The sequence below is a fragment of the Moschus berezovskii genome, chromosome 11, assembly GCF_049115385.1.
Source record: "Moschus berezovskii isolate FMDL1 chromosome 11, NW_MosBer_1.0, whole genome shotgun sequence".
Taxonomy (NCBI): Eukaryota; Metazoa; Chordata; class Mammalia; order Artiodactyla; family Moschidae; genus Moschus; species Moschus berezovskii.
In genome coordinates, this window is record NC_142470.1 from 94,996,780 (window position 1) to 95,023,575 (window position 26,796).

Below are 26,796 nucleotides of genomic sequence, written 5' to 3' on the forward strand. Positions count from 1 at the left end.
AGGAGAGGAGGGCCGAAGGAGGGGTGGTTGCCCGAGGAGGCCGGCCGTTCTCTCCAGCTCCAGCTCGGCCAGTTTTGGGAGGCTCAGGCACTCCGCTCCCAGCCCGCCACCTCGCCATGGCCGCGGAAGTAGACAGTAGGCCCAGGGGTCTGCCCGGCGGAGGCGCCAGCTTGGGCGCCGCCCGAGAACACGTGCAGGCGGTCACCCGAAACTACATCACCCACCCCCGCGTCAGTGAGTATGACCCCAGCCCGTGTGGTAGGGTAGACTGCTGCGTCCTCAGGGTCGGAGGGGGACCCAGACCTGGGGAGACCTTAGGGGCTTCGGTCCTGCCGAGTGGCCAAGAGCGGGGAACGGAGCTCCCCAGCCCAGGGTAACCCAGAGGAGCGGCAGCGGAGTAGCTGCAGGAACCTTGCTGTGATCAGTGGCCCTGCACTGAGGCCCCAAGTCCACAGAGAGCTCCCAACTGCCCCCAAGAGCATGCGTGAGTGCCCCTGTGTGAATGTGTTTGGGGTGTGTTCACATGCACCCCAGAATACTCAGCGTGAGGGTTGTGTAATCAGGTGCCCTGTGTGTGTGTGCATTCTGGGGAAGGGGTGTGCCTGGGGGGTGTGTGCTCCCATCTCCACTTGGGTGATGATATATGTGTGTGAATACGATTGTGACAGCTTGAGAGTGTGTACCATCAGAAAACGTGTGAGGCAATGTGTGCATGCTTGTACACTCAGGTGAGGGGGTGTGTGTGCCAGCATGCGGGCTCACAGGGAGAGCACGGATGACTATGGTCAGATGACGTCACACGTCTCTGTGTGAGCGGCTGGGAGAAGGGCGAGTGCCTGGCACCCAGGTGTCGGGTGTGGGGGCTGTGGGGGCTGGATAGACTCTTGTGAGTTTCTAAGGGAGGTTGGGAGTGGCTTGAGTGCCTGTCCTGCAGGCGTGGGCCAAGTCCAGATGTCGGGGGCCAAAAGCCTGGTAAGGCCCCAGGGCCAAAGCCGCACCACCCCCACCCGTCATCTTTCCTTGTTCAAGGTCACATTCCCTGGTCTGGTATGGCAAATTCCCGGATTCTCAGACACCCAGCTCACTGGAGTAAACCGGCCTGGCCGGCACCAGCTAGGCAGAGCCAGAGGCTCCCATGAGGGTGTGTATGGGGGGGACTCTGGCCTAACACAGCCACTCCTCCGTCTGCAGCCGGCCAGCCCCACCGGGGCAGGGAGGGTGCACAGAGGGGCAGCTGAGGGTTTGGGGTGCAGCACGCCCACGCCATGGAGAGCAGAGAGCGGAGCAGAATGACCAGGCCCAGGGCTCAGGGAGCAGCCCCAGGTGGTGGCACTGGCTAAGGCCCCTGGAGGGCACTGAGGGGCATGGAAAACCCCAGGCATGGAAAACCCCAGCCAAGGAGAAACTGAGTGGGGTCAGATTTATCAAGGAGGTGCTATGGGGGACCAGGGAAGATGAAGGTCCAGATTCTCTGCTAGGGCAAAGCTGGGGTCACCAAGGCCCAAAAATGTGCAGTGACTAGGCCCCCCTTGGGTCCAGAGCCCAGACCTGGAGACCTGAGCAGGGTTGGTTGACCTTCGTCCAGGCCCTGTGATGGCCTCCCCCTCCCCCTGTGAGAATGGGAGAGCTGCCTGGGTGCTGAGTAGGGGTGGGTCTGAGGTCTGGCTCCCTTTCCTCCTTCCTGGAATGTGCCCTCCCAGGGAGCAACCTTACCCCAGGATCCCCTCCTGCCAGTTCCCTCCCAGCCGGCTTGTTTACAATCAACAAGCCCTGGCACAACAGGCAACACCCAGGAGGTTTGACACGGGGCTGGAAGCCCGGGCAGCAGCTTCCCCCCGGTCCACACCATGGGGCCCCTACCCAGGCGACTGTGTTCACACCCAGCAGCCGACCCAGAGTCACGGGTCAGCGCGGGGTGAGCCCCTCGCTCCAGGTCTGCGTTAAAGATGTTATTGCGATGACAAAGGACACCAGTGTCCTCCCAGCACCCACCCAGGGGCCCGGGCCGGCCGGCACCCCCACCCGAGGGAAGCTGGATTCCTCAGCCTGCTTCTGCAGTTTGCTCCAACTGCCCCCTCCTCCTCGGAAGCCTGGAGGGTTTGTTTCTCCCTGGGGGTTTGGACTCCTGTGTCCCTCTCTGCCCTTCTCCCCCTACAGTGGCTGAGGGAGGGGAATGGGTCAGAAAGGAGAGTGGGGTGGAATCAGAATGGGGAGGGACCCCGGCAGTATCCACCCTGGGAAGGAAGGGACCCCTTTGCCTTCTTCGGAGCTAGAGCTGTTCTGCACCGAGAGGAGGTGACCTGGGGCTTTAGCTGGCTGTGTGGGGCAGAAGACGGTAGGGCGACAGGTCGGGGCACACAGCCTGGACAGAGGTTAGGACGAACCGGCTGTCAGGAGGGCTGGAGCCAGATCAGATCGCCTAGGGACTTGAGTGCCAAACCACTTGGCCGCCTTGGTTTCCTCAACCGAAGGGCAGGGGAGGTGGCACTGAGAGAGTTCCACTGCTCAGAGTCTTGGGCTGATTCTAAAAACCCTCCTGACCTCTGCCCGCCCTCCCCTAATCCCTCCAGCGGGGATCAGGGAGGAGGTGCAGGACCTGCAGCCCCGGGCTTGCCCCCACCTTGGCCTCACGCATGGGCGCCCGCAGAGCCCGCTCCCAGGACGCTGCAGGTGTGGCGGCCGGCCCTAATTAGTGGAGCCCCGCTGAGCCTTTGACAGGGAAGGCGGTGGGGAGGTGGGGGCAGGCAGGGGCCCGAAGCCGACAACAACCCGAAGTGTCAGCTAGGACAATGGAGAGGGGGTAGGCAGAGCAGCTGGAGGGAGTGTCTGCAAAGTCTCTGGAGGCCTGTGCCCCTCAGGGGTCTTCTGGTTCAACCCCTGCCTCCAGCAGCACCTCCGGGGTCAGGGGCATGCCCTGGGGCTGGGGTAGGGTCTCTAAGGCTCGAGCATCACCAGACACTGTCTTGATTTGTGGTGGGCCCTAGGAGAAATCAGTCGACTTCCTGGGCCTCAGTTTGCCACTCCATGCAATGGACACAGTCAGAGTTGGGCGTGGGTGCAGACAAAAGGCCTGACTTCCAATCAAGGACACCTTTGTTGCACAGCCACCACCTTGGCTGTGTCCAAACCAGAAAGGCTCTAAGAAAAGACACTGTCTAATCCAACAGAGGAGACACCCCTAGTTTGAGGGGAGAGACACTATCTGCCTCAAGTAACAGACAAATTGGAAAGCAGGACACTCTCCTGGGTGCCAGCTGTGGAGTTTCAGAGGGAAAGGACCTGGTCAGTCACAGGCGAGGCCTTGAAGGAAGCCAGTCTCCAGAGGCTGAATGGAAATGGCCATATAACTGGATTATCTGCAATGAATAATCCAGGCTATGCCATATGAAAGTCATTCAGTACTGTCTGACTCTTTGTGAGTCCATGGAATTCTCCAGGCCAGAATGCTGGAGTAGGTAGCTGTTCCCTTCTCCAGGGGATCTTCCCAACCCAGGAATTGAACCCAGGTCTCCCACATTGCAGGCAGATTCTTTACCAGCTGAGCCACCTGGGAAGCCCAAGAATACTGGAGTGCATAGCCTATCCCTTCTCCAGGGGAATCTCCCCCCGAGGTCTCCCACATTGCAGGCAGATTCTTTACCAACTGAGTCACCTGGGAAGCCCAAGAATACTGGAGTGCATAGCCTATCGCTTCTCCAGGGGATCTTCCCGACCCAGGAATTGAACCGGGGTCTCCTGCATTGCAAGCGAATTATTTACTAGCTGAGCTACTGGGGACGCCCCCAGTGCTGTATTCAGCCAGCAATGAGAGCCCAGCTCCAGGCCTGCCAGAAGCCTAGGAAGGGAGCTTGTGGATGGGGCTGTGATGAGCTGGAACTTAATACTATGTGGAATTGAGAAATGTGGATGGAGCTCCCAGCCCTGTTGCAGGCAAGCACGCTGCCTGGCTTCCCCAGACCCACACCCAGATCACTCCCTCCTTTGTGACCATCACCACTCCTCCCCTCTGCAGGTAGAGTTGTTGGGTATCACCAAGCTGTGAGACTGGGGGGAGCCAGCTGTGAACAAAGGGAGGAAGTTGAAAGACTAGTCTCCCCTGGTGGAGTTAGAAATGATTCCCTGGGGATTTCTGGACCTGGTGGAGGGCACTCTTCCTCTCCTGCACCCCCACCTCCCTGCATGGCACGCCCCCCAACCCTGTATCTTTCTTCCCGCTGGTCTTGGTATTTTCTCCACAGGCCCGTAGGATGCCAGCACTTCCCTGGAAATTCGGTGTCTCCCTGCCCCATGCTCCCTCCCCTGTCCTCGCAGTCCCCCACCTTCCCTCTGCCGGGCTCCCCAGCCCTCTCCACTCCACACAGTCTGGTAATTCAGAGGATGCGGGCAACGTGCCACCTGGACAGGAAGGGCACGTGCGGCTGTTGGGTAGTTTTCTTGCTGGGGAGGGGGATGCCACAGCCTCTGTCCTCCCCCTCCAGCGGCCGGGTCTTCCTGTGCCTTTGCAGGCACCCCTGCGTTCACGGGTCCTCTTTCACAGGGAAAGTGAGCCTGTGCCCCACGATGTCCTTCTCCGAGCCTCAGGACCTCCTCACCGGGCCCAGCTGTGCCCTTTGTCCAGCTCTCTGGGGGCTGCCTGGATGACCCCGTTTGACCTTGTAGCCTCAGCTCAAATGGCTCTTCCTGCAAGCTGCCTCCTCCAGCCCGTTCCCACCCACCCTGCTCTTTCCGTTTTTAGCAGTTGGCAGTTATTTCCTCTTTGTGTTGTGCTTAGTTCTGAGTCCTGTTGGACTCTGCAACCCGATGGACTCTAGCCTATCAGGCTCCTCTGTCCATGGGATTCTCCAGGCAAGAACACTGGAGTGGGTTGCCATACCCACTTGGGGAAGATCCCCAACTCAGGGATCGAACCCAGGTTTTCTGTATTGCAGGGGGATTCTTTACCATCTGAGCCACTTTGGCCCCCTTTAAATTGTAGGTTCCATGTTTTATTTGCTTCCTTTATTTGCATAGCCTGGTACTGAGAAGGCCTCTGATGGTCAGGCTTGAAGGGAGAGAGGGAGGGAAGTGGAGTTTGGAGGGCAGATGTGAGAGGTCAGAGCCAGGTAACCATCTTGAGGGATCAGAATCCAAAGGTATGAAAATAGGCTAAGGAGTAGCTGGAGGGGGTCGGAGGAGGTCTGAGGGGGCGATTAGGGCAGGGCCTTCAGGGAGCTGAGGAGGGGAACACGTCCAGGCTGAGGTGTGGGGTGCCTCCATGAAGCCACACCCCATTCTTCCTCCCTGACAGAAGGAAGAGAGGGCAATGGAGCCAGGCTTATGGGAGGCTGGGCTGTGATCATCACTTCTGGACAAGGATTGAGGCTGAGGACATGGTTTTAAGAGGGACGATACCAGCGCTTGCTTGATGGGAAGGCCACAGAGAGAGGGGGCGCTGGCCGGGGACCCCAAGTGCAGCCCTCTGTAGAGCCTGGTTCCCGGTGCCACCGGGGTGGGCCTGGCTAAGATGGAAGGTGGGAAAAGGAGAAGAGGATGTTCCAGGTGGGTGGTGGTTTGAGGGGAGGAAGATGGTTGAGCGCCCTGACTTTGGGCCCAAGTCCGAGAAGAACTTCTTGTGTTTTCCTAATTTGCTCAGGAGAACCAGGCAGACACTGTGCAAAGATCCCCTTGCCCACTTGGTCTTCTTAGCCCAAGTCCCTGGGAAAGGAACTTAGATCTCACAAGAATAAGGGGTTGACCACTGAGCCTTAGACCAGGGAGGGCGCAGGCTGGGGCATTTAGCTTCACCTGGCGGGGCAGCTGGACAGCCAGCTTGCTGGAACCATGAGAGCAGGTGGCTGGGAGCCATGTGGTCTGATGGGAAGCACAAGGTAGGGGAGCCCCAGTCCCTACTCTGCCACAAAGTCTGTGACCCTGGGCAGGCTTCCCACTCCTGTGGGCCCCATCCTCCTGGCCTGTTGAGAATAGGGCTGGACCCATCTCCCACCGGAGGCCCTTCCAGCCTGGAAGTGACCTAGCGACCTGGAAGACATCCCCAGCCATCCCACCCTGCCAGGTTCCTCCCCCCAGTTGTCTCATTGGCACGTTGAAAGGAGCCTGGGGAAGGGATACCACGTCCCCAGGTTATAGGCAAGGGAGGGACTCAGGTGCCCTCAGCTAGCCCCTCACAGAACCAAGCAAGCTTCTTGACTGCCAGTCCATGCTTCCCCTGTTGGGGTCCCCAGAACTGGAGCTAGGAAATATTTTGTGATGTCCGGCCCAATCTTTCCCTGTGAGCCAAGCTCACATCCCCATTGCAGGTCTCTCCAGCCACCAGCATGGGGACAGTCTGCTTCGTCCTCCTCTGTGGTCAGCTCTCTCCCCTCCCCCACAGGCACCCGATGACCAGGCTTCACGGAGGAGCAGGGCCCTGCTGGCCTTTCTCACTGCTGCCTGGACCCCCCACCCCACTCACACACAAAGTGCCCAGTCAGTGTGGGTGATGGAGAGGAGTGTGGTCCTGCCAGGGCTGGGGCGGGGGTAGAGAGGGCAGCTCTTATGGAATCTCCAGCTTTTGGAAATGCTGTGGGTCAGAGAGGAGGGAGTGGGTGAGTGGGCGCTGAGGCCAGAGCAGCCTCAGGGATAAGAAATCTCTGGCTGGCTACAGTGGGGAAGGGAGGCCTCTGCCCTCGCCCTGGCCCTCCCCCAGCCTCCTGCAGGTGTCCGAGACAGCGGGGGCCCTGCGGACAGGGGCATGACCCTTACAGCAATGGTGGCTGGCCCTGTCACAGCTAATGATCCTGATGGCCTGGGTCCCGAGAGGGGTGGGGGTGGTGCTTAGAGGGAGGGAAGGCCGAGGATGATTCTGTGTGTGTGTGTGTGTGTGAGTCTGTCTATCTGTCAGTATGAGACCCTCACCCACCTCCACCCTTCCCCTAGCCTACAGGACTGTGTGCAGCGTCAATGGGCCCCTGGTGGTGCTGGACCAGGTCAAGGTAAGATTGCCATCTCTTCCCAGGGACAATTAAATCTTAGCAGTCACTGCCCCTGCGCTGATCTCTTCTAAATTGCCCTGCCCTTAGGGGTCTTCCAGGTGCCCACCCCATTCTTCCTAATCCCCCCACCCTCAGTCACACGGGGTTTCCTCCTCCCACATTTTCTGTCGGCCCTACCCTGGCCTTTAAGAGACCTGCTCCTATCAGCCATCAGCAGGGCCTACTGGGCTATCACACCTCTTCCTTCATCAGCAGAATGGCTGGATCTAACTTCTCCCAGGGCAGGAATCTCCCACCAGTTGCTCAGGGATTTTTTTTTAAGGGAAGAGGAGGAGGTGGCAGGCAGATAGATACCAGCTAACTTTTCTCCAGACCTGGAGATTTTCAAAGGTCTTTGGAATACCTCAGCCTGGGAGCCAGCATCTGGAGTGGGAAGTGAAGTATGCCTCATGGAGGAGGGTGTAGGTGACTTGGTGTCCCTGGGAACTGCAGGACCATGGCAGACACTAGAAGTATTCTGAGTTCGAGGCTGGGGATTCTCGAGACACAAAGAGCCATGCAGAGCTCCCAGGTCACTCTGCTTCCCCCACTGTTAGTTCCGCCCCTGTCTCCCAGCCCAGGTCCCCCACACCCAAACTGGATCTGGGTGCCCGCCTTGATTCCTCCCTTCCTGGACCTCCGTCTTTCAGCGTTCATGTCTCACCCGCTGCTCCCTGCTCATGGCCGTGGCCTCTGGGTCCCCAGCCTGGCGCCTTCCCATCCTCCACGTGCAGTCCCGACCCCACCCCTCCCTTCCCCCAAACTCACTAGGGCTCCCCATGCCCTCACCATACCGCCCCTCCATCTGGCAGGGTGCTGCACAGCCCTCCACGTCTCACCACTCTCCCTTCCCCACTGCCTCTGTGTGGAGCTCCCACTGATGTCTCCAGGCCTTTGCACATACTCTGCCTTCTCAACGACCCTTTCCCCACCACTTCCTCTGACTCATTTCTCCTGGAAGCCTCTCTTAGCCTTCTGGACAGTGAGCTTGTCCCTGCTCTTGACTTTGTGTGCTGTCCTGCCAGCAGCATCCATCAAGGCATTTGGTCACCATCTGGCCACCTGTGGTGACCAAATCTTCTCCCTAACCCCCACAATTGGACTCGGATGGTGTTTATGAATCCCGGGCTCCCAGAGCCGCACATTGCACTTTTCCTGAAAGTAAAAGCCCATCATGCGTGCTCAGTTTGTTCAAAGGAAGGGTGAGTGAATGATTGAATGAATTTGAGCGTGACTGATTATGGGCCTGTCAAAATCTGGCCCTCTTAAAAAGATCAGACCCACTCATTCCTGGAAAACAGATTCCGAGCTCACATGGACATCACAGTTGGACCCATTAGTGTCGGGGATGTCCTGGAAGGAAGTGTGATGGAGTCAGACAGTGTGACTCAGACTTCTTGAATTTTAATCCCAGATCATCCCACCCTTTCTATTAATTACCTGTCAATTCTAGATCAGCAGCAGCACCACCACCTTGTTAGAAATACAGATTCTAGGGCCCTTCCCGAGACTGACAGAAACTCTGAGGGTGGGGCCCAGAAGCTTCTTTTCATTGCCATCCAGGTGATCTGATGTTCCTAGAAGGTTGAGAACCATCTGTCTAGGATTGTAAACCCATTTCCTCATCTATTAACTGACAGTAGGGCTGTTGTGGGGATCAAATCAGATAAATGTATTGTTATTATCCTCCTCAAGAAGAGCTAGGATATGCTGATATGCCTGATTAAACAGTCAGTCAATCTCCTGCTCCCTTGCCCACCTCCATCACATTCCCTACCTGTCAGTCTCTATAGGACCCTGCGTGGTAAGGAGTCAGTGTCCATACAGACATCCAGTTGTCAACTGTAAACTGAGGCTGGACTAGGAAACTGGAGATAGATCCCAGGCTATGATCCTGAGATTCCTAGACGCATCTGTAACTCTTGCAGAAGATAGTAACTGGGTGATGGAGAGACTCAGAAAACCCTGGGCTTGCAGAGGGAAGGAAAGGAACCATAAGTGCAGGAGATGGAGAAGGCGCCTTTACGCATCTCTCTCCACTGTCTCTACATCCCTTGCTCTAGAGTTGCTTGGGCAAAAATGCCATAATTCTGTCTCTATAGCGCCACCTTCTGCCCAAATTGAATCACACAGGCAATAACGCTTTCTGCTTCCATCTTCCTCAAAAGGAAAAATAGCTGGTGGGAAGAATTGTGTAGGTCAGTTCTTAGGAATTCCCTGGTGGGTCCAGCGGTTAGGATACAGTGCTTTCACTGCAGGGATCCAGGTTCGATCCTTTGTCAGGGAACTAAGATTCCACAACTAAGATTCCGCTTGGCAAAAAATAAATACAAAGATCTTAACCAGGTACTAAAGGCTTGGAGATTGTATGCAAACATTTTAAGGAAATAGTCATATGCCTGTGCACTGAAGGGGAGGGGAGTAGTTTCCACAGTTTAATCTGATTTTCTAGGGTCTGTGACCCAGAGAAGGCTACATCTTTGCTTTGTCAAGTATAAAATGGACTCTTCTAGATTCTTGAATAGCCACACTCCAAGACCTGATCTCACAAAAGCACACTCATGCACTCACACACGTACCCTCACAGACAAATGCACAGGTTCTGCAAGCATTAAACAGGAGTCCGGATATCTCACGTCCACCTGCCTGGGACACTTTAGAGAGATTTCACTAGAGCAGTGGTTTCTGAGTGAGCAGCCTGGGTTGAGACCCAAGAATGTTCATTCCTGAGACGTTCCCAGTGGCTACTGCTGGCTGGAGGGCCAGACCACACTGAGAACTGCTGTTCTGGAGGATCTTTGGTGCCTATATTCTGTGTTTCCAACTGGCCCTTATTTGAGACTCATCTTATCTACCAGACTTGGTTCCAGATGTCTGTGGCAGCTCCCAAACCAGGGGAAAAGCTTGTGTGTATCAGTTCAGACAACAGTCTCCAAGGAGGAGTCCCCAGACTGCCCTGGGTGTTGTCAGGGGCAGAGGTCTGGGAGGCAGCACACCTGTACACATCCTGCCAGACTTGCTAAGAACTTTCCAGGCCCCTGTGCCTGCCCCCTGGCTGGCTGGGATCGGGGTTGAATCTACAGCAAAGGAGGAGGGTTGCACGGAACTGTCCACACTCCCTGCAATCCTCTTATTAACTAACAGTGAGAACTGAGAGAATCGGGCCTGTGGCTGGGAAACAGGGTAGAAATACAAGCTCATTGCTGCACACTGGAATTCTCTCGCTGCACACCCTGCTCTAAGCGGCGAGGCCCACCCCTCCCCGCAAATAAATAACTGGATTCTGGACAGTGCTCTCCATGCCTGCCCCATGCCTGGCTGTACCCTTCTGTCTGGCTGTAACCTTCCTGCTGTTTAAAGTTCTTTTTCTCTGATGTTTCATCTTTCAGGGACACTCCATGTGCCAACTCCTCTCCCCTCTCCCTCACCCATCAAGGAAAAAAAAGATCGGTTTTATCACCCAGCTGCCTGTGTTCTCTTGGGTCCGCTGCGTGATTGCCTTGGGGCCCACTCGGGGCGTTTTCCTCCTGAGGTTAGCAGCCCACCATCTGCGCCACAGGCAACGAGGCCAGTGGCCATTTCCGAGAGAGACACGCGGGCCCACGGAGAGCAGGAGCGGGGAAGCAGCCAGGACTTGCGCTTCGCTGGTTTCCCGGCCCCCACCCCGCTCGTCCTCGCTCTCGGGCTCCCTCTCGTGGTTGCGAAGCCAAAGCCGGTCCCTCAGCGGACCTCAGAGCGCGGCCCTTGGAGCGAGCTCCCTCTCTCAGGGTCCCCACTCCGCGGGATCCGAGGGTGCTTGAGGGGAGAACAAGATCGCAGGACAAGGAGGGGCCCGAGCCAGAGCTACTGTCAGAGCTGGGGAGCCTCCGGTCTCAGGTTCCACCCTAGCAGGGGTGCCCTGGGAAAGAGGACCCCGTCTTGCTCACACCCCTTTGGGGAGCTGAGCCGTCCACCCCTCTTCCCTGGCCCTTACGGTCACTGGCTTGTGGACAGCACGGAATATAACGATGGTAATGATGGTGATAGCCACATCACTGTACTTGAATATGTCTTTTTTTTTTCTGGCCTCACGGGGCACCTCCCTCATCTTAGTTCCCCGACTACAGATGGAACCCCCACCCCCTGCAGTGAAGGGACATCCCCCCAATTTTTTTTTATATTTTAATTACGTGCACACACAAAACATGCTTTTTGTAACTAGTGAAATTAAAAACACAAAAAAAGTTAAAAAAAAAACAACACAAAGTTAACTATTTGCTCCTGACCTTTTTGTTCCCAACCTCTTGATAACCAAGTAAAGATCCTGCTACATGTGGGCAAATATAAGCATGTTACATGTTAATGTTGGTGTTTGTTAGCCTCTTAAAGTGTGTGGAGTATTTCCCCCACGCAGTAGATTTTAGTTATCCTTTTTGATAGTGACTGTGGTTTGGATTTACTGTGGTATGAATGTACTTCCTTTTTGATAGACATTCAGCCTGTTTCCAGGTTTTACTGTTACAAATAGTACAGCAAGATATATCCCTTTTATATGGATGCTTTTATTGCCACAGGATAGATTCTCCCAAAATAGAACTGCTGGTTCAAAGTGTATATTTCTTTTTATATAGATATTGACAACTTGGAGCAAAATTGCTTGTCCAGCAAGGCAGTGATACATGAGAGGACCCACTTCCTAGCATCTTTTCATCCCTGAATATGTGTTCACCTGTAATTTTAGCTAAGACTAGTTCTGTCTTGCTTCTAGTTGCGTTTCCCTGATGACTGGGGGAGGTATCTTTCTCTGCTGACATCTCACTTCCTTCTCTGTGAACTCTTCCTACCTATTGAGTTTTACATTTTGCTTTGTTTATTGCTCACCTTTGTTGATGGTATCTTTGTCATACAGAGATTTCAAATGTTTACGTTATCAAAGATTTCTATTTTTTCTTTGTGGCTTCTGGATTTTTTATCTTGCTTAAAGATGTCTCTCTCATCCAGCTTTTAGCTAGATTATTCCATAAGAAGGGAAAGAAGAAAAGTTCTTCTGGTGTTCTAGTTTTATATTTAAATCTTTATATGCCTGGAGTCTGTTTTGTGTTTATGATGGGAGTAGATTCCCAGTTATCTTAGAACCATTCGTACAATAGATTCTTTTCTCCTGTATGCCACATTTGTTCTCGAATAATCTCCCAAAATCTGGGCTCTGTTTCTGAACTGTAGCCTTCCCACGCCTCTGTTTTCCTCACGGCAACACTGACCATTTGACCTCAGTAGCTTTCGAGCATGTTTTAATACCTGACAAGGCAAGTCCTCCACTCCTAATCTTTTCCATAACTGCTTTTGGATATTCTCAGACATTTAAATGACTTTAAGATCATTTTTAAGTTCCAGGAGAAACAACCCATTGGGGAAGCATTGAATTTATAAACATTTGAAAAGGATTGGAATTTTTATGATAGTGAGTCATACTGTTTTGGAAAATATTGCTCTCCATTTGTTCAGGGCTTGTTTTCTGTCCTTTAGTAAGATTTTATTATTTTCTTGAACTTTTCTTGTTAAATGTATTTCCAGATATTTTATGGGTTTTGACTCTATTGTGAATGAAATATTTCTCTCCATTTCCTCCTCTGTTTATTGCTAGAATGGAAAAGAGAGAAATTGATTTTTTTGCTTTTTGCATAAATTTTGTTGAATGATCCCTTTTAACATTCTGTGATTCTTTTGGGGAGAAACACACTCTTTTTACATTGAAGTATAGTTGATTTACAATATTGTGTTAGTTTCAGATGTATAGCAAAGTGATTCAGTTTTGTTTGTTTTACATTTAATTGAGAAAGAAGAAAAGTCATGACTATAAAACTTAATGAAGAGAACACAAACCCAGAGTGACTCTGTTTTTTATTTTTCAGATTATGAGATAAAGTATGAGAATGGGATTAACAGGTACAATCTACTTAAAATAGCTAAGCAACAAAAATTTACTGTATAACAGGGAACTATAATAATATATAATGGAAAATAATCTGAGATTGATTGTTATATATAGCCAAGTTTTCATATTAATTCTGGGTGGGGTTGTTCCTATTTGTTTTCATTTTTAACTAGCTCCTCTGAAGGTTTTTTAGATATACAATATCACCTGCAAATAAAAGGAATCATGTCTCTTTTTCCATTGGCATACTTTAATTTTACTTTTTATTAAAACAATTTCAAATTTATAAAAAGTTGCAAAAATAAAAATAGTACAAGGAACGTCCATATGCCTATTTGTTCTAACATTTGCTCTGAGTGTATGTGTGTGTGTGTGTGTGTGTATGTGTTCTTGTTTTTATTTTCTTTAGAGCTTTTGAGGGTAATTTATGTCCAAAACTCTAGTGTGTACTTCTGAAGAGTAAGGATATACTCTTACATAACCACAGTAGTTATCAACACAAAATTGACACTGATACTTTTATCTAATCTACAATCTATATTCCAGTTTATAAACTGACCTACTAAATCTTTTTCTCCCTCTGGAATAGGATTCAGTCTAGGGCCAGGTATCACATTTAATCATGTCTGTTTAGCCTTCTATAATCTGGAATGTTTCCACAGGCTTTCTTCAACATTTCTGAACCTTTCAAAAAACAATCTATGGCTGATTCATGTTGATATTGGCAGAAAACAGTAAAAATCTGTAAAGCAATTATCCTTCAATTAAAAAATAAATTAAAAAAAAAAAAGAAAATTATGAAAAAACAAAACAGAACATTATTTATGTTTGGTATACTTTTCAACTTTTTTTTGGTCTTACTATATAAACTGAAATTTCCAAAGCAATATTATGTAACAGTGGTGGTATAAGCATCTCTCTCTGTGCATTTCTGATTTTACTGGAAATGAAATGAGTTAGCATTTCACCATTTACAAGGATATTGATGCTGGCTTTGGTAAATAGTCTATCATGCAAGGAGTTACCTCCCATTCCTATTTTACATAGAGCTGCATTAGAAAATGACTGCTGGGTTATATCGAAAGCCTTTTGGCTTCTATTTACATAATCCCATGCAATTTTTCTTTTAGGTTCACAAACTCCCTAATATTATGAACAATGTTGTGAAATGTTGACTGATTCCCGGAGGTTGGTTGATCTAAGCTGGCGTGCCTGGAATAAACCCTACTTGGTCACACTTGTTTATTTATTTAATATACTACTTGATTTGACTGACCAATAGTTTATTTATAATTTCTGCATCTATATTTATAAGAGAAATTAGTCTACACTTTCTTCAGGGATACTATCTACTAGATTTGGGGTTTGGGAGTTTTTTACTTTACAGTTTTGTTTCCTTCTAATCTCTATCTTCTCTCCGTCTTATGACTTTGGTTAGTTCCTCCAATAAAGCTGAATGGAATGATGCGAGCGGGCAGTGTTGTTTTGCTTCTAATTTTAAAGAAAATGTTTTATACGTTGTACTATTTTCTATAGGTTTTCTGAGGCTACTTTTTAAGGTTAAGGAATTCCCCTTTTATTCTCTTTTCAAAGAATAGTTTTGCTCTTTTTGTTTGTTTCTGTTTTCAATCATGGGTAGTTTTAACTTTTTCTAAAACTTGTTGAAATAATGTGTTTTTTAATCTTCTAATTCATTAATAAGGTGAACATATTAGTAGGTTTTCTAATATTAGACTAACTTTGAATTCCTGGAATAATCCTAGCTTAGTCTTTTTATTTTTCTTTGTGTGAGTGTGCATTTATCTTCATTTTTTGTTTTTTAAAATGTTGTCTTTGATTCCTTGGTTTGTTTGTAACTTGGTCTTTTTTTGGTGCGTTGCTGGATTTCGTTTGCTAATATCTGCTTAGTATTTCTGCATCTATGTTCATGATTGAGATTGCCTACAGTTTTCCCATTAATATCTTATTTTGTATCAAGATTATCCTTGACTCATAAAATGAATTAAGACTGGAGTTTTTCTTTCAGTCTTTTGAAGAGCTTAAGTAAGTTTCAAATTATTTGTTTCTTGATGGTTAGAACTCACTAATTATCTGGGACTAGTGTTTACTTCGTGGAAATATTTTAAGTTATTTATCTGATATCTTGAAGACTATAGGTGTATCCTGGCTTTCTATTTTGTTTTTAATTGGATTTGATTTGTATTCTTCAAGAAATTTATTCATTTAATTTAAGATCTGAAATGCTGTATAAATTTACTCCTAAGTTTAAAATTATTTTTTAATAGTATTAGTACAGCTAATTTTTACTTTTTTTATTGCAACAATTATTTACTCATGTCTTTTTTCTTAGTGTCGCCAGAGATTTGTCTATTTTATTAAGCTTTCAAAGAACCAGTTTGGCTTTGATGATCTTCTCTATTATGTATCTGTTTCTTCTTCAATGATCTCTGCCCTTTTATTATTTCTTCAACTTTATTTGGAATTTTAATGCTGTTCTTTTTTCTAGCTTTTCATGTTACATACGCTCAAAACTACCTCTACCTTTTCTCTTTTCTAATATAAGCATTTAAAACTTTAAATATGTCACATATATGTTGAAGAATAGTTTTTCATTTTTGTTTAGTGCTAAATGTTTTCTAATCTGATGTTTAGAATGTTTCAAAATTTCCAAACATAGGAAGTTTTTTCTCACTGTCTTTTTGTTATCAGCTTCTACCTTACTTTGCTTATGGTCAGAAAACTGTACAGCTTGCCATCAGTTGTGGCATGAAGTGATATCCTTTTTATTATTTTTTATTTCTCCTGTCATTTTACTTTTGATTTCCTCTAATGTCCAAGGAGTAATTTAAAGGAGTGCTTTAATTTCCCAGAATATTAGAAACACTGCATGGAGAGGTACAGTCTTTTTATCATTTATTTTTATTGGATTATGATTATGACTTATTCCCTGAAGTGAACCAAGGAAGCAAGATGGATGGGCAGCAAGGTGAGGGAAGCCAGGCGATGCTGTATGATCTCTTCAGTACCTCCCCTGGAAGAAGGCGCAGGTGGAGGACTTAGCTCTCTGGGTGCTGAGCAGAGCTGAGGACCAGGGTTAGAGGGAGGGGCTGCCCCCTCAGCGCAGCTTCTGCGGCTCAGCTCACAGCCTTCTCTAGAGCTCAGCTCCTGAAGCACACACAGACGGCAGAGCCTGGGGATTCCCACCGGGCAGCCCCCCACCCACCCATCTGGATCCTGGAGGGGCAGACTGATCTTTTTTTTAAATTGAATTATAATTTATGTACTATAAACATTGCTCTTTTCAAGTGTATAGTTCAGTGGGTTTTAGTCTATACACAGTCTTGTGCAACCGTCAGCACTACTTGATTCCAGAACATTCTCATCACCTCGGAGAGAACCCCTGCACCTGTTAGTTGCCACCCCCAGTCCTTTCTCTGCCAGTCCCCAGCAATCACTGACCCTTCTGCTTTGTGGATTTGACCAGTCTGGACATTTCGTATCAATGGAACCATGTCCTCTGTGGCTTGCTGTGTCTGGCTTCTTTCACTTAGCATGATGCTCTCGAGGTTCATCCGTGCTGTAGCCTGTGTCAGTACCTCATCCCTTTCTGGCTGACTTGTATTCTACGGCATGGATATTCCACCTTTGTTTATCCAGTTATCAGTCTGTGGACTTTTGCGTTATTTTCACTTTTTGCCTATTACAAATAATGCTGCTGTGAACCTTCACATGCAAGTTTTTATGTGGATATGTGTTCCCATTTCTCTTGGGTGTACACCTGGGGATGGAATTGTTGGGTCATATTGTAACTCTATGTTTAACTTTTTGAGAAACTGCCAGACTATTTTCTAAAGTGGCCACACAATTTTACCTTCACACCATCAGTGTCTGAGCATTCCAGTTCTTCTACAACCTTCACACGTGTTATTATCTGTCTTTATTGGAGTCATGAAGTGCTATCTCATTGTGTGTTTCCGTTTCTTTAATGACTAATTAGCTTATGCTATTTAGTTAGTCGCTCATTCGTATCCAACTTTTTGTGACCCCAGGGACTATAGCCAGCCAGGCTTCTCTGTCCATGGGGAGTGTCCAGGCAAGAATACTGGAGTGGGTTGCTATGCCCTCCTCCAGGGGATCTTCCCACCCCAGGGATTGAACCCAGGTCTCCTGCATTGCAGGCGGATTCTTTACCAGCTGAGCTACCAGAGAAGCTCAATGACTAATTAGTAGGGCGTATGTATATCTTCTTTGGAAAAATGTTTATTTAGATCCTTTGCCAGTTTAAAATAGCATATTCGTCTTTTTTTAATTAGCAAATAGTTTTTGGCTGCCCTGGGTCCACCTTGCTGTGCACGGGCTTTCTCTAGCTGTGGTGAACAGGGGCTAGTTTCTGGCTGTGGAACTCTGGCTTCTCGTTGCACTGGCTTCTTTTGTTGCAGAACACGGGCTCGAGTGCACAGGCTTCAGTAGTTATGGCTCAAGGGGTTAGTTGCCCCATGGCTTGTAGAATCCTGGGCCAAGGACCAAACCTGCGTCCCCTGCATTGGCAGGCAGATTCTTAACCACTGGACCACCAGGGAAGTCCAGTATTTGTCTTTTTATTGTTGAGTTGTAAGATTTCTTTATATATTCCAGATATCGGCCTGATTCTAACACTAAGAATGAATACCTCATTTGATCTTAACCAAAAGAGAAGTGATTGCCTGATTCTCTTTATTCCTGAAGACTGGGAGGACTACACATGAATTGATCCCAGCCCCGTGATTAGGGAAAGATTAATCCTGTGGTAGATGGGGACACGTGGGAGCCAAGGACAGCACTTTGCCAGTGTGTTCATCATTAGTCCACAGGGGCAGGAAGAATGGTCAGGAGACCTAAACAGCCATAATAACTACTACATTTTATTGAGCTGTTACAAGGTCCCAGAGCCAGATAATGACTTACCATATAGTATATATTCCTTCTCACAGCAGCCCTATGAAATAGGGGTTAGTATTATTCCCACTTTAAAGATGAGGAAAGTAGGTTCAGAGACATTATGTAACTTCCACAAGGTCACACAGCTTCAAAGTGTCAGAGTTTCAATTCTAACCCTGGTCTTCCAACTCTAAAGTCAGTGATCCTACCCACCCAAGCTACTGTCTTGCAAACAGAATTCAAACTTTCCACTTAACCAGTCTCTCAAGTTCATTTCCAAGAGTGTCTGGACGCAAGATAGGAGAAAGAAGCTTGAGACTGGGGAAGGCTAGGGAGGAGACAGGGAGGAGACCTCTAGTCTCACTGTCACTCTCGGCTGCTCTCCCCTCCTACCAGTTTGCCCAGTATGCTGAGATTGTCAACTTCACCCTCCCCAACGGGACTCAGAGGAGTGGGCAAGTGCTCGAGGTATCTGGGACCAAGGCAATTGTGCAGGTAAGTGGTGTCACTAAGACGTTTCTGGTTGAATAAATGAATGAACCCACAAAGTTTCCACACTCTCATCAACTCCAAAGGCAGAAAACGGCCTGTTTTTCCTGAAAGCACCTTGCCTGGAGCTGGACACAAAGGGAGCCTAGAATGGGAGGCCCCATTCTCCCCAGCAAACCGCCTATTAAAGTAACTAACCTCTTATCCTGTAGGTGTTTGAAGGGACCTCTGGGATTGATGCCCAGAAGACCACCTGCGAATTCACGGGGGACATCCTGCGGACCCCAGTGTCGGAGGACATGCTGGGTGAGGGGTCAGGTTGGGGGGTGGAGCGCCCCTCTGTCCGTCCAGTTCAGCGTCCCTGGCCAAGTACTTAACAGACCGCACTGTCATTGCCTCCCCACCTGCCTGCCTCCCCTGGGAGCCCTGTGAGGTCAGAGGTTGTGCCTTCTCTTTTACCCCCAACCCGCGCTCGGGGCCTGACATATAGCAGGTGTTCAGTACATAAGAAGGCAACTTCAGTAAACTAGAGGACGAGGACATCTGGGGTCAAGCTGGAGTGAACTGTGCATCCCCTAGTTCTCTCCCAAGATCTGCCATCCCTGGCTCTCTCCTCTCTCCAGCTCTAACACGCCCTGTTAGAGTCGTTGTCCCGGCTAAGGTCTTGCCTATAAAGGTTTCCAGGAGAGGAGGGAAGGCCCCCCTGCAGCTCCCTGGGGGTCACTGAGGGCTGAGAGCAGGGGGACAGGGGGCAGTTGGGACAGGAGGGACAGGTGGGAGCTGGTGGTGGTGTGGAGGGTGAGCAGCAGTGAGAGACCCAGGGCTGGTCCTGCGCATTCTCCAAGCCCCGTCGCCCACCCCCAGGTCGAGTTTTCAACGGCTCCGGCAAACCCATTGACAAGGGGCCAGTGGTCATGGCAGAGGACTTCCTGGATATCAACGGTAAGTGAGGCTTTGGACAGCTGTCAGGACCCAGCTTCCAACCACCTTTCCCCACCCCAGTCACAGCCTGTGTCACCTCACACTGGGAAGTTCTGCCTCAGATATTGCCCAGGGTTCACCTCCAGGACTGGTCAGACCAACAGGCCGAGCAGGTGAGATACGACGGCAGCAAAGGCCTCCCGGTCTGGGGCCAGCGGCACTTCACGTCCCATTCCTATAAGATGCCACCGTCATTGTGCAAATTCCCCACGTGCCCAAGACCCTCTGCCACTTCTAATGTGCCTAGATGGTACCATCCAACCGAGCAATGGGCTGTGGGCTTTATTTAAATACAAACTGATTCAAAGGAAACAAATTTCATGTCACAACCCCACTGCACGTGTTCAGTAGCTACAGGTGGCCAGGCCTGCATCCCGAGCAGTGCAGTTAGAACACGTTTCCATCATTGAAGAAAATTCTGTCCCGCAGTGCTACCGGGGCAGGGCTGGGGGCGGTACATGGGGAAGGGCCTGAACCCTCCTGCAGGGCCTTGACTGCTGTCTCCCAGGCCAGCCCATCAACCCCCACGACCGCATCTACCCCGAGGAGATGATCGAGACAGGCATCTCGCCCATCGACGTCATGAACAGCATTGCCCGTGGTCAGAAGATCCCCATCTTCTCAGCGGCTGGGCTCCCCCACAATGAGGTGAGGACCACATGGGGCCTGCAGGCACGACCCGGGGGAAGGGACAGAGCAGAGGCCAGAGCTCGTGGCCCAGCAAGGGCGCCTCCTCTGCCGGGCGGGCAGGGGCCAGCGGAGCTAGGGTCACCGGCAGCTGTCCTGTGGCAGCTCCGGGCCTCGGGGTTGCGCAGGACCCCTTGGTGCCCACAGACGGATCTGCAGGCCTCCTTTCTGGGTGAGTGGGGCCCCCACTGGTTCTCGAGAGAGCCCACACGTGACCTCAGTGTTGAAAGTCCTGCTCAGCTGAGAAGACAGCTCTGCCCGCTGGCCCTCATAGTGGCCTTTACTCGCTTGCACTGAGCAGAGCCCCCCTCATGCCAGCCCCAACTGTGTGAAGCTTCTCTGGGTGACTTTCCTACCCCACCCCCACCACCAACAGCGAACAACCCAGTTCTTCCCAGAGCAGCTGGTGTGACAAGGTTTCTAGATTGTCCCCACTGACCACCCGCCCCCACTCACCTGGATGCACCCCAGCTCACCTCCAAAATGCCCGCAGTGATTGGATGGCCTCAGTGTCCCTGCCTCCTGCCTACACACATGCTCATCCTGGGTCTGGTCACCTCACACACCACCGGCCCCAGAGACATCCCAGCACGGGGCGGGGGGGACAGGGGCTTCTGAAGGACCTAGTTGCCCCAAACTTGAGGTAGGTCGTTGTTCTTTGCAACTGTTTTTCCACCCTGCTCTTCATGACAGGCACCCTGGGCTGGGGTGGCCCCTCCCCTGGGAGCGGCTGTAGGACCCAGGGCAGCCCTTCCATGTGTGACCTTGGGTCCCTCCCACCTAAGGCCTCAGCAGGAGGATGGACGGAGCATCGCCCTGTCCACACTCCTCAGCGGTGCCCAGAGGTGCCGACTCAGGCTCCAGTTCTGACATACTTCCTCCTATCCCCAGATTGCCGCCCAGATCTGCCGCCAGGCTGGGCTGGTGAAGAAGGCCAAGGCTGTGCTGGACTATCATGAAGACAACTTTGCCATCGTCTTTGCAGCCATGGGGGTAAGAGAGGTTGGGCAGATGGCAAGTTCTGTAGGTGGTGGGCGGGCCCTTGGCCCCTTGGCCTCAGGCATACGCAGTCTAAGGGGTGAGGCGTTATCCTTCTCGCTGAGAACCTGGCCTGTCAACAGAGGCAAGAGTGTGAATGAGGGCTGGGCAGTGTGTCCCCCACAGCAGCCCCAAGAGGATTCTAGGGCAGCTGGGAAAGGAGGAAATTAGGGGAGAAAAGATGGCTTTGGGACGGGGAACCCAGGGGCCCTCAGAGGAACAAGAGGTTTAGCAGGTCAGGTGAGGAGCAGGGTGACACTGAGCAGCTCAGCCTGACGTCTGAACCTCTCTCTGGGGTTCTGATGAGACCCCACGGACTGATAGCTGGTCAGTAATAGGTTTTGCTGGAAGAGATGGGAGGGCCTGGCCCCGCCTCCAGCCCTCCCTGCTATGTGTCCAGGTGAACATGGAGACAGCCAGGTTCTTCAAGTCTGACTTTGAGCAGAATGGCACCATGGGCAACGTCTGCCTCTTCCTGAACTTGGCCAACGACCCCACGTGAGCACCCACACTGCCTGTAGGCTGCAGCCCTGCCCCTTCCAAGACCCGGTGCCCAGCGCCCCCTTCCAAGACCCGGGGCCCAGGTCTCAGGCTTCGCCAGAGCTGGGAGAACAACCCCTCGTTGTGCAGATGGGGAAACTGAGGCTGGGGAAGAGGTGGGGACAGTGCATGAGGAGGTAGCGAGAGCCAGACCACCGCCTGCTGGCCGCCTGCAGCCCATCCACCCTCCCTGCAACCTGCACCCAGCCACTGCTCCAAGTCAGGGCTCCTCATCTTAGACTTGCTTCCACAAGGTCACCACTAAAGAGGTATTTCCCTAAACCATTTGCGTAGAAAAACTGCTGTTTTAAAAGTTGAGAAAATGTGAATTTAAATCTGTAGGTCAGGTGATGGAAAAAAAAAAACACCAAAAACCTAATACTAATGATAACCTAATACTAATAACCTAACCAATAACCAAAAACTGTCCTGGGAGCTGGAGGTACTCCAGAAACTAGGGAGCAGAGCTCAGGAGGCCCAGATGGTGTCCTAAAGAAAAGTGCCATAGGCACAGGGCCCGGGGTCTGAGTGCCTGGAGTGGGAGGAAGGGCCCAGAGCGCTCACGGTGGAAGGCGCTGCAAGGCAGGCAAGTGTATGGCCTGCATGTGTGCTCAGGAACAGTGAGGGGAAGAGGAAGGAAGGAACCCTGAGGACACAGAGTGGGAGCCTTCAGGCTGACCCAAGCCCAGGTGCCCTCAGGGAGGGATACGCAGAGCGCCAGCTGCTGAGCTCTGACACGCCATCTGCCCTCCGGGCCCTGCCTGGCCCTCTCACCCCGCTCCCTGCCTGCCTGCCCCAGCCTCTGTCCCTGTTCCCACCTTGACCAGCAGAATGTGGTTGAGGGCCTAGTCTCCCAGGAACCATGGCCCGGATCTGGGGGCTAGGGGCTCAGGCTCACCTTCCCCAGTCCTCTGCTGCCGTGCACTGTACCAGTGTCCAAGTTCACTCTCCACACAGCAGGGGGTCTAAATGGAACACAGGCCTGGCCTCCAGGTGCTCTAACCATTGGCCATACCTGCAGGATCGAGCGGATCATCACCCCGCGCCTGGCACTGACCACGGCAGAGTTCCTTGCCTACCAGTGTGAGAAGCATGTGCTGGTCATACTGACAGACATGAGTTCTTATGCGGAGGCCTTGCGGGAGGTGAGTTGGCTGGCGAGGGGAGTCGGGCTCAGCCCCCCTAGTCATGAGTCCGGAGCTGGCCCACCACCACCCCATTCCTCTTGGTCACTGAACCCCCCATACCCCTTCCTTGTATCAGCCTCTTACCCCAAGGCCCACGGGCATTGCAGGTCTCAGCTGCCAGAGAGGAGGTGCCCGGGCGCCGAGGCTTCCCCGGGTACATGTACACTGACTTGGCCACCATCTATGAGCGGGCAGGCCGCGTGGAGGGCCGGGGCGGATCCATCACTCAGATCCCCATCCTCACCATGCCCAATGACGGTGAGCCACCTCCCTGCCCACTGCCCCCTGCAGTCCCCTGCCCTCCCGTCCCACCCAGACACTGACAGGACCCATGCTTCTTTCCATAGAGGCACAGTAGCTCCACTCCTCCAGCAGGGTAGGCACTGTCCCTTCCTTGCCTCCACCTGTCACCCACTCCTGTGAGGGAGTAGAACCTCCATGGCCCTGAGTGGGTGGAGACCTGAGCACCATCTATACTGACGCCAATGCTTCTCCTTGCAGATATCACCCACCCAATCCCAGACCTGACGGGCTTCATCACAGAGGGACAGATCTACGTGGACAGACAGCTTCATAACAGACAGGTACCGTCCCCTCTCTACCCACTTCCAACTCTCTCCACCACCTCCAAAGACAATGACTAATAACCAGTGTGCCGCTTCCCTCTGCACTTCACCTCTAGTGAATGAGGAGGGGCCGGGCAAGGCTAACCCCAAACAGGAGTTAATCCCCAGGAAGACAGTTTGGTCCCCAGACAGAAGACAAGCCTGGGTGGAGTCCAGCCTCCTTGGCTGTGGGATCTTTAGAAAATCATTTCATCTCTCTAATCCTCAGTTTCCACATCTGTAAAATGGGAATGATAATACGTATCACACAGTTGCATTGTGAAGAACAAAATAAATTGGTGGGAATTTCCTGGTGGTCCAGTGGTTAGGACTCCATGCTTCCATTGCTAGGGGGCACAGTTTCAATACTTGGTTACATGTCACCTAGTACAGCACCCCCCCAAAAAAAAACCCAAAACAACAAAAAAGTATGCAGTATAAAAGTATATATAGATATAGAAAGCATCTAGCAGGTCACAGATACAAAATAACTGTCAGTTCTCTTTTCTTTGTAGTAGTTTGCTTTACTGAACAAAAACAATAGGTAACTGACACAAGTAGATGAATACTATGCCTGTCCCATCTGAGGTTAAAGGTCACCCCCATGACTGTTTCCTCTTTGTTTGGCAGCTTCTTTCCTTGCCGCTAAGAACTATTAAGTTTCAACTCATTTTCATCTCAACAATAATCAAAAGTTTTGAAATAGCTAGACTTGCATGAACTCCCCCCTCCGTTCTAGGCACACACACCTAGACACCTGCATACCCAAGCCCCAGGATTTGTGGGAGATAAAGGGGGAGGGGTGTGACCAGCCCATCTTTCTGTGGCATGAATAAGGACCAGTCTCAGGAGAACCACAGAGGGAGGGAGGACAAATAGAGGTGGGAAGGAGGGGAAAGTTCGGACCCTGCCTTCTGCCACGCCCTGTTTCGGCTCCCCCCAGATCTACCCCCCCATCAACGTCCTCCCTTCCCTGTCGCGGCTGATGAAGTCTGCCATTGGGGAGGGGATGACCAGAAAGGACCATGGAGATGTCTCCAACCAGCTGGTAAGGAGTGAGCCCAAGGGCTGGTGGGGAAGCTAGTTTCAGAAGCCGGAGGCTGGAGCCTTAGCTGGATCACGAGCTTTTCTTCTGGCAAACGATCCCTCCCCTTTTGGGGTCCCCGCACGCACAGTCAGATGGGGGAACACGGGACTCCTGCGGTAAGCCTGCCGTGACTGCCGATCCCCTCCCTCCCCCGCCTCACCCAGTATGCCTGCTACGCCATCGGGAAGGACGTGCAGGCCATGAAGGCGGTGGTGGGGGAGGAGGCGCTCACTGCCGAGGATCTGCTCTACCTGGAATTCCTGCAGAAGTTTGAGAAGAACTTCATCAACCAGGGTGAGGCGCGTTGGGGGCATTCAGGCAGCAACCGCCTTACTCCGACACACACGCACCCCACCCCACCCCCTTGACACTCCTGCTCTGTCCTTAGGTCCCTACGAGAAACGCTCAGTGTTCGAGTCTTTGGACCTGGGCTGGAAGCTGCTGCGCATCTTCCCTAAGGAAATGCTGAAGCGCATCCCGCAGAACATCATCGATGAATTCTACTCCCGCGAGGGGGCGCCGCCGGACCCCGAACCCGACACTGCGCTGTAGCCCCGCGCGCAGTCTGGCCCTGGCGCAGGGTCCAGGGACCGCCTTCGTCCGTCCCATCCTCACGGTCCACACACCTTCACCAACTCCTGCCCACCCTCAGCCCGCCACGGGCTATGAGGAGAGAGGAGGCTGCTCCTCTATGAGGAGAGAGGACGTTCCAGTCCTCTCCCTGGATTCCCCGAATTGAGAACCAGAAGGTGGTTAAGCCTGTATTCTCTGTCTTGTTCTGATAGGAGCATTTGTATTTTAAAAGTAGCCTCCATCCCATAAGAATTTATCTCATGTAAAAACAAGATTGGCAAAACATTGATAATTGTTGGAGGCTGAGGGTGATGGATTCGTGAGGTTCATTAAACTACTCTTTCCACCTTAAAAGGAAAAAAGCACATTAGTGTCTTAACCAATGGCAACATAATTCTTCTTAGGGAAATATTTACCTTCCTTAGAAAGTATCTTGATAGGGATCTTAGGAATGTGAGGTCATGGGCCATAGAAAGCACAGTCTCAAGGCCACAAAAGATGTCTGCCTAAGAGATGCCAGAAAGGAATTTGGTTTCCTCTAGTGGAGTTGCTGGGGATATCTGATAGTCTGAAGAAAAGCGCCCCCAGTTAAGAAATGGGTGAAGAGCATCCTAAAAACCAGGATACTGATGTTCCTTTGAAAACTGCCCGCTCTTCTGTAATGCCGTCCCTTCCTGCCTCCTCTGTCCCATCTACAATGAAGTCATGAATGCTTCCTAAGAGGCAGGAAAGGTTGGGAAGGTAGAGCTTAAGGCTGTGTCCCATTTCTGGGTCAGTGTGTTATGGAGCCAGGCCAGAATTCTTGGATCAAGAGCTGACACCAGGGACTTCCCTGGGAGTCCAGTGCTTAGGACTTCGGCTTCCAATGCTGGGGATGCAGGTTCAGTCCCTGGTTGGGAAGCTAAGATCCGGCATGCCTTTCAGCCACCAAAACAAAACAGAAGGAATATCGTAACAAATTCAAAAAAGACTTTGAAAATGATCCACATCAAAAGAAAAGAGCTAACACCAAAGGAGGCCCTGAGAATAAAATTGCCATCCCCAAGACAATTTATAGCCATTTTAGGGAAAGCTTTTGGGTGTCCACAGGGCATAGGGTTGTTTTTACTTACTGATAGCTTTATTGAGATATGAGTCACATACCATACAATTTACCTATTTAAAATTGTACAATTCAACAACTTTTAGTGTATTCAGAGACCTGAGCAATCATCACCACAACCAATTTTAGAACACCTTCATCACCTCAAGGAGAAACCCTATAGCCTGAGTTATCACTCCTCAAACCCCTCTTCTACCCCTTCCCCAGTCCAAGGTAATCATTAATCTATTTCTGCAGCTTTGCCTGTGCTGGTCAACTCATATAAATGGAATCATACAATATGTGGTCTTTTGTGTCTGGCTGATTTCTAGCATAATATTTTCAAGGTTCATCCATGTAGTATGTGTCAGTACTTCATTCCTTTCGTTGCTAAGTAATATTCCACAGTAGGATACACCTTTTATCTGCTGCTGCTGCTGAGTCACTTCAGTCGTGTCCGACTCTGTGTGACCCCATAGACGGAAGCCCACCAGGCTCCCCCGTCCCTGGGATTCTCCAGGCAAGAACACTGCAGTGGGTTGCCATTTCCTTCTCCAGTGTGTGAAAGGGAAAAGTGAAAGGGAAGTCGTTCAGTCGTATCCGACCCCTAGCGACCCCACGGACTGCAGCCTACCAGGCTCCTCCATCATGGGATTTTCTAGGCAAGAGTACTGGAGTGGCTTGCCA

At 50.9% G+C, this 26,796-nt stretch overlaps 1 protein-coding gene across 1 annotated transcript; it reads left to right on the top strand.

Annotated features, from left to right (window-relative positions):
• On the top strand, positions 1–26,533 carry ATP6V1B1 (ATPase H+ transporting V1 subunit B1). Its single transcript, XM_055400772.2, has 14 exons — positions 1–234; positions 6,916–6,971; positions 18,238–18,336; positions 18,543–18,636; positions 19,195–19,272; positions 19,820–19,959; positions 20,890–20,991; positions 21,437–21,534; positions 22,598–22,721; positions 22,871–23,021; positions 23,265–23,347; positions 24,312–24,416; positions 24,620–24,749; positions 24,844–26,533. The coding sequence occupies exons 1-14, from the start codon at positions 117–119 to the stop codon at positions 25,005–25,007; spliced, it is 1,542 nt and encodes a 513-aa protein (XP_055256747.1). The 5' UTR covers positions 1–116; the 3' UTR covers positions 25,008–26,533.
• The last annotated feature ends 263 nt before the right edge of the window (positions 26,534–26,796 follow it).